Source organism: Thermobia domestica, chromosome 11, assembly GCF_964235325.1.
Source record: "Thermobia domestica chromosome 11, izTheDome1.hap1.1, whole genome shotgun sequence".
Classification (NCBI taxonomy): domain Eukaryota; kingdom Metazoa; phylum Arthropoda; class Insecta; order Zygentoma; family Lepismatidae; genus Thermobia; species Thermobia domestica.
Window position 1 is genome coordinate 215621462 of NC_137464.1, and position 8414 is coordinate 215629875.

Here is an 8414-nt window from a genome sequence, read left to right on the forward strand (position 1 = left end):
GACATTATCATTCGTTGAAAGAAACAAAGGCAACAGCTTAAATGCTTTATATTGTGAAGTTAAATGACTTTTTTAAAGATTCGGCCAATAGTTACAGCAGTGGCGGATCCAGGGGGGCGATCGGGGCAATCGTCCCCCCAGAAGAGGAAACTTCCTTATTTTATATAAATGAAATCCATCCCACAGTTTGGAGCTCTTAAAAGTAGCTCTAAGTAGCAGTATTACAACCCCCTCCCCAGAAGTCCTTCCTTGATCCGCCCCTGAGTTACAGAGAAATTAAGTGCCACGTACGTACATTTACGTACATGCACCTGAAGTGAAGTTATAAGCTGATGTATCCATAAGTCAGGAGCTAATAATAATACCGGTATATTACTGAGTCCCTGCTTATCCTAATTGTTAACGCGCGCAGCATGGTCCCTTACTCCTCGAGTATTATTAAGTATTTTGCCTTTTAATAAATCCTGATTTTTCTTTTAGGTTTGGTCTTGGAAATGTTTTTTCCATGTCTCTCGATCTTTAGCTTCCCTCTTTTTTAAGTCAGAATATTTTCTTGTATTTTCAAATCATCGATCAGTTGTGTTCTTCTTCATCCTATTCCTCATTTTCCTTCCATCTTTCCTTCTATGGCGGTATAAAGAAGATAATTTTTTCGCAAGATGTCTCCAATGCAATTAGCCTTCCTACGAAGGGTGCTGGCAAAAGTGCCCTCTTCTTCCTATCTGTTTAAAAAAAATTGTTTTCATTGTTGATTCAGCACCGTTAGGCAATTGGGGAGCTATCTACATTAAGAGTTGTCCGGTTCAGAAAGCCAGATATAATGGCGCCTGGGAGGCAGTGGGCTGATCATACTGTACTCTCCCACTTGAACGAGCGTCCTCTGACCGACCACAGACCCGTATGAGTTGTAGCGAAAGGGGGTTTAATACTTCCTTCTATGCTAGCAAATTTCATCAGTTTCTCATTACCGAGTAACTAAAGCAAGTGAAAAGAATATTACTCCAGGCCAGTGGTTCTCAACTTTATTCCTATCACGATTCCCATTTTATCACATCCTCTTACTAGCGACCCCCTTGTAACTTCTGCTTTGATTTTTAAACAACTCTGCATCTGCTGAAAATGCTTAGAAAACCTATTTTTTGATGTTCTTAACAGTATGTATAAAAATAAAAATATGCCTATCAGAACAAAATTCAAAATAATATTTAAAAATATTTTCCGATATTATATTCTAATTATATTTATATCTTCCGCTTATCTTCGCGACCCCCAGGTTAAGAAACCGTGCTCTAGGCAGTCATACGGTGCACATTATTGCTGATGATAGTACCCAGGCCCGGATTAGCGTCTAAGCTGAGTAGAGAGTCTAGGGCCGCACATTTGATTCCTCTCCCTCGCCTTATATATTACAGAATAAATTAATTTATTGTACTAGAAATTTCCTGTATGAATTTTTTTGTATTCCATATTGTATCGCCAATGAAATTTTATATAGTCGCGACTGAATGCTGAATTCATTGTTAACGACCATTTGGCCATTGTGATTTGCAACATAAGAGCTACATATTTTCTTTGAGAAGATTCTAAAGTATACCTTGGGCGCTAGGGAATGTTAATTTGGCCCTGTACGTAGTCAGTGATTGGCTTCACACGCTATATTTCTAATCTTTCCAGGCCGGTATATGTAATTATTTCTATAAATGCTTTGTTTTACATTATGGACAGAGCACAAGATTTCAGGTTTGAACCCAGTAGCTAGATCAGAGAGTTTGGTCACTATTCTTTCTAGATTCTCATTCTACTAATTCTTCCATTATTATTCACTTGCCTTAATCATCCGTCTAGCTTAGCCTAATGGACATAACTTGAGACGTTAAAGTGAAAGATGATGATGATTATTATTATTATTATTATTATTATTATTATTATTATTATTATTATTATTATTATTATTATTATTATTATTATTATTATTATTATTATTATTATTGTTAAATTTTCTATCTGTTGATAGGTCCTGGGACTTTTCTTTGTTTAGATTGAGAGCTGAAAGTGTGTTTTACACGTTTCTCCTTCAGCTTTTTTCTTTTAACTCCCGATTTTTTCTTCTATTTTTCAAATCATCGATCATTTGTGTGTTTTTTTTCTTCCTATTCCTCGTATTCCTGACATCTTTCCCTTTATGGCGGTATAAAGAAGACAATTTCTTCCCAAGATGTGTTCAATCTAATTGCCTACGAAAGATGTTGGCTACAAGCGTCCTCTTCCCTCCTACCCTCTCCTCTTCTCTTTAAAACATCTTCGTTTGTTACTCTTTCTGTCCATTTTTTATTCTTCTCCACTTTTCTTCAATATAGCATTTCGAAATACTCTAAATATTTTTCTTTATCTTCCATAATGACAAAGTCTGTGAATCATAGTCCAAGACTGCATTTATAACACTTGACCGGCTTTTTCCTTAGTCCGATATTAATCCTGCTTGTCATAGTGATCCTTTCAGTATGATAACCAGCCTGTGAATGTTGATAAACGATTCCACCAATCTCCGTGGAATGATTCCTTACACCACATGAAAGCTAAAAAGTTCAAATAGACTTTGGTCAAAAATGTTTTCCTTATGAGTTATAGAAACGTTGAAAATGTCGTTTGACAATTCTACAGTTTTCAAAAGGTGTAGCTTCAACACTATACAAGTAGTAATGATGTTAAAATGTCGTGAAAAACAATTCATGCCATGTAAAACAATTAATGAAAAAAAAAAGATTTGATATATTTATGGCATGAAAACATGTAGATGCAGGAAAGTCTTTTAGTCCTTCCTTCGTAGAACCATATTATTTCGAGAGACATTAGAGTGTTACTTACTTTATATCTATCTATCTATCTATCTATCTATCTATATATATATATATATATATATATATATATATATATATATATATATATATATATATATATATATATATATATATATATATACACATTCTAGAATAATGAGTCCCTTTGTTTAGAGTTAAACTACCATTGCTACTAGTATGCATCGACTTTTCAAGAATATAAGCATTTTGTAGTTCCTAGCTCCTAATACTATATGCGTTTTTATAACGACTACAGTTCTTTCTTTCGTTTAACGTATGTCATCACTTGTCGAATGTTTATGTTACTCATTTCGTACATCATCCATATATTTCTTTTATCAGGCACAAATAATATTATCCTCTATTGACGTACAGTAATGTTATTCTTGAGAACAGTGATGGCCAAACGACAGCCTGAAGCCGAATCCGGTCCGCAAAATAAAACATTAAATATATATATGATACGTTCCTTTATTTTTTCTTAACTCCGTTGCCTAATATCGTAATATATCTGAATAGAGAAATATTTTTAACATTTTGGTTACCCAGACTATTCTCCAACTAAGATGCTAGGGCGATTTTTTTAAAAATGTTAATTTCATGTAGTTACTTTCAAGGATTTATAAACGAAAATCTAGTTGGTCTAGATATGTGAAACAAGAAGCAGGATACGCAAAATAAAACAAAGATTTATTAGAAAATGTGAGACAAACGCACGTGAAGTGCACCATAACCTCAGAGGGGAAGGAAAATGGCTTTCAAGTTTAGTTCTTATTTTGTTCGTTCTGGCCCTGACGGTAAGTAATAAGTTGCCCATCACTACTTCAGAATAAATCCCAAATATGTGATTGTATGGTGAACAACATCGTTCCCGTAAGTTTTTCTGAGGCTCTCACTCTCCCGTTTTCTCCCTTTTGATTATTTCTACTTACGGTTTAGTTATATCTCAATAAACAAGTTTTGTTACGTTTATATTTTTCTTGTATTTCGAAATGCAGTTTTTTGCTTGTTCCATTGTCCTTTTTATTCCAATAAACGATTTTTTTATTTGTTTATTTTTTTCTGCATATGATAATAAGCATGGAAATGATAATCTTTAAAAATGTGTATACTTTCCCCTACTAGATCTTAATTACATTTATAATTTTCCTCGCACGATCCCTCTAGCGATCCCGATCCTCAGATTGAGAAATCCCACCTTAAATTGTAGAAGTTCATACACGGCAAAACCACATTAAACATTAAAAGCCTTATGCAGAGTCGTTTTGACGCGTGATTAGTGCCATACTACAGAGTTCGACTAACATGTTTCCTGTAGTAGTCAACCTTTAATATGACACTAATCATATGTCAAAACGACTATGCATAAGGCGGCAAGCATTTTCTAGCGCTGTTTTCCGCGAAAGTCCATGATAAACTAAATGGCCACGATTAGCTAGATGTGTAGTCAGCACATCCAGTACCTCATTCCACATCAGTCTTAGTAAAATTTACGAATCGCAACACAACGCAAAAAATGCTATAAGCAATTATAATTGCTATGCCAAATATCGCAAACTAAAACGAAACTTTTGCTTTGCAAAGACGCAAACCTTTCCAAAATGAGGCTCCAGTTCCAGCTCTATTGAGGTTAAATTAAATGAAATCTTTTAAGTTTTACGTCCCATGGTTATGCCGGCTAGGCTAAAGGAGACGGTAATGGTGGGAAATGAATGAAATGATGGAATGAAGAAAGTGGGAGGAAACGGAAGAAACCCGAGAAAACCCACACACACGGTGTGTGTCGCAAGCGGGGATCGAACCAAGGACCCCATGCATCAGAGGTGAACGCTAAACCACTGAGTCACCGCGGCCCCTCCCACTCTATTATTTCCGGTATTCTATCAGTGGAGGATCTAGCCTGGGGTCATAGCTCCCCCAGTTTTATAAGTGTCAAAAATAATATTAATAATATTATTTATATATTTTCAAAGTTTATAGTAAATTCATAATATACCTACCATAGTCTGGGTCTTGGCTCCCACCCTCATTTTTACCTTCTAGGCCCGCCATTGTATTGTATAGAGTGGAGTTCACTATTTCTCCATTTGCTTCATGGTACTGGAGTACTTCAGTAAAAAGAAAAATATCTACCCTCGACGGGAATCGAAGCTTGTATAACTAACATATAAGTGGTAATTATTAAGAAGAAAAGTACTTACCACAAGACGTTCATTAACCGGTTGAGATTCTGATGAATCCGAGTCCATATTTGGAGTCAGTGCTATACCGTAAGCATCACTTTTGCTTGAAAATTTATTTTATACATAATATCCATATTACCGGATAAGGAACAACACACACGTTTAAGACTACATTACTAAATAAAATAACGTATCATATTGCATGTCAATATTGGTGATATTCAATTATGGTGATAAATACTGCAATACAATCTCATTTTTTTCTTTTCTGGCAAAATTAAACAATGAAAAAAAGTCACAGTAAAAGATTTCGTTGTAGCTTCATGCTTCACATTGGATCTTGCACGTAGAATGACAACCGTTTCAGTGCAAGAACTTCGATTGCTTTGGTGCGTGTTGTTCTGCCAGAGCAATGCTTTTCTTCGCGTGGACCACGGGGAAGTTATGAACTATGTCACGTGTGATTCAAAACCTAATAATAATGGAGCATGCGCTATTCGGTTCGATAAACCGTACAGAAAGCAACTTCATTTACCGGCGCTAATTACAAGGACGGAGCGGTATTGAACAGCATATTCTCAAGGATAAAGTCAAACGGAAACCAAATATAGTTTAACTGCTATTATAGATCACTGGATATTTCTAATATCAATGGCATTGACTATGTTTTGAGACGCATTGTTTGGCACACAATAAACGCTAGTAGCATACTTGATAAACTTTACGTAGATTAAAGGTCGACTAATGTTTGGGAACTGGTAATAGACTTCTCTTTTCTGATCCAAACTAATGACTGCATCGTGTATAACTAGTCTTCTATATAACACACACAAAACTCTCAGAAAAATATTTTATAGTTACGGAGATGCAAAGCTTCCAATAATGCAAAAATGCTTACGTCACGGCAACAGGAACAAGATGTTTGGCTTGATGTCACATATCAGGCCCCCTCACTGAGCTGTATTCTAAGCCTCAGTGAACGCTTTTATATTGCAGTTTTTTACTGTAAACTGCAAATTAAATTCAGTGAAATGAAAGTGACAACATAAGTAAAACACTTACTGTATATAAAAATAACATGTTAAACAAGATCTATTCTCCTTACACTAAAAGTCATCTGTGCATATTTTAGTTATATATCAGCAAGTTTATTTTATTATTTTCTTAGGCCAGAAACATTGTAATTAAAACTAAATCATGCTCAGATTAAGAATATCCAGGTCATCATATTATAGGCTACAAATAAAGCTTTCCTTTATTTTGAAAACGTGGCTGCCAGTGCTTTAAAAGTTCATGTTCTATAGGAGACTACACATTTCTCCTACTCTGAACTGTATAGCCTACATTGAAAATTTGTCGGCATACTATTCTGACAAATAAATAAATCTTCATGCTATTGACACGGCTACAGATACAGCGTTTCCTACAGTTAATAGCTTTTAATAACTTTTTTTTTTCTTTTTAAAAAATCGTATCCTACTACATACTTTACGTTGTTTCTACCATTTACTGCACGTATTAGCAATTGTTCATCATACACCATTGCTACAACTATTGCATTTTAATGTTGTAAGAACTCGTATTATACAGCGTCTTTACTGTTTTACTATATTTCCACAAGAAAAATGCTTCTGTGGTCATCGCGGTGGTTTGGAGCTCAAGAAAGCTTGAGCCTAGTGAACAGAGGCAGACTACTAGTACAGAGTGTTAGGCTGTCGAAAGAGCACCATGAAAAAGAGCAATGATCAATTTTTTTCTCTGGTCTAGGCGACAGTTCTCGGAACTAGGCACTATAATAATACAAATACAATTTGATAAATGATAAATGGGCCTACACATTTTGGATTTAAATTATCTAGGCGCCTGACTTGTGTTTCCAGTTACCATGGTCACCTAGCGTCCGGGATTTTCTGAATTTGACGAAGAGGAGTATTAGCAAACATTACATGTGTTATTATTTCGAAACTTAACTTTTTCTTTTCAACAACCTCACATTTTATAAGTGAATATATTTATAATTTTTCTATCGTCAACTCTGGGTGAGAGTAATCTTTGGTATGTGGTGGTACAGTTGCAAAAGATTAGATCATGAAAATATTGCGGTTCCTACGTTTCCTGAGGTCAATAAATAAATAGATAAAATAAAATAAAGGTGTTTGAAGAGCTTAGCCTTTTGTTTCGTCAATGTAGGCTAGTGGGGAGCCATCGTGAGATGGTACCTAAGTTTTTTTACCCTGTGCAAAGGGATAAGGCAGCCTCTATTTTGGTGCTAGTGTTACCAACCACGGTAACTCTGTTTTACATCATTAAGAAAATTGCCATTATAGATGAAATGAAAAACCTTGACACGTGAATAGTGGCAACATTGCTGCGTGCTGTCAGAAACCTTATCTTACTGGCTCCTCTATAGTTTCCCTTATATTGCTGCACACACTAGAACAAAATACTTTGAATACTATTCGTCATAACATATCACAAGCGTTCGTAACCATCAGTAAACAGGGGAAACGATGGATCAGCGATGGAGCGCTCATCTCTGATATGAGGGGTCCCTGGTTTGACTCCAGATTATGTAAATTTGTGGTGGACAACATCGTGTTCGTGGGTTGTCTCGCGATTCCGGCTTTTCCTCACACATGACCATTTCACCAATTCTTTTATAATCATTCACTTTCCTTAATCATCTTGCTCTCTTGGCTAATATGGCACAAACGTGGGACGTAAAACTAGAAATTTCATTTCATTCATTAATCAGCCAACTGGAACTAGTTTGTTATCATTACTGTTCAATCATATCTGTTTATTTGATGATCTAAATGTTAACTCACGCGTTCAAAACAATTCAGTCAGTCTGTCAATTTTTACATGTACCAAACTACCATAAATATATCAGTTGCACATGCACCCCCCCCCCCTCTCCTTCGTTGTAAATATACACTATCTAAAATGAGAAACTAGCAACGAAAATAGCAACACGTTCCGAAACTTTCTGCTATCATGTTTCCGTTTGGCGCTTAATACAAAGCAGATCTTTGCAAAAGCAATAGTTTAAGTCGATTTTCGAAAGGTTGAAGGAAAAGCATTCACCAAGCAAAACAAAACAGAAGCCAGGAGGAGAGAAGAACATTTTTCCCTACATAACACTTGGGACCCTCTTTAAAATACTTTCCTCAGTTCTATGCATCAATGTTGTCAGGGCTAAAGAACATTCTCGCATGTCACTTTGAAGAGTTTCAGTGTGATTAGTTATTTTGGTAGTTATTGATGCACCCCCCTGAGACAATCCTAGTTCCGGCCCTAATCAGTTGTATACATTTTCATGAACTAATATAAACAATTTACGAGTATGGAGTGGTGCTATTCAGCCGGTTCG

General features: G+C 35.7%; 1 protein-coding gene across 2 annotated transcripts in view; it reads right to left on the reverse strand.

Moving 5' to 3' along the window:
- LOC145663741 (kinesin-like protein KIF19) overlaps positions 1–5458 on the reverse strand; it is a 278291-nt gene extending 272833 nt beyond the window's left edge. Inside the window, exon 1 of one of the 2 annotated variants that reach the window (XM_081729824.1) lies at positions 5060–5458. In XM_081729824.1, coding sequence (XP_081585950.1) covers positions 5060–5107 — 48 coding nt within the window. In that variant the 5' untranslated portion in view covers positions 5108–5458. The remainder of the gene's footprint in view (positions 1–5059) is intronic. The other variant, XM_081729825.1, reaches the window with a different exon arrangement.
- Positions 5459–8414: the final 2956 nt, after the last annotated feature.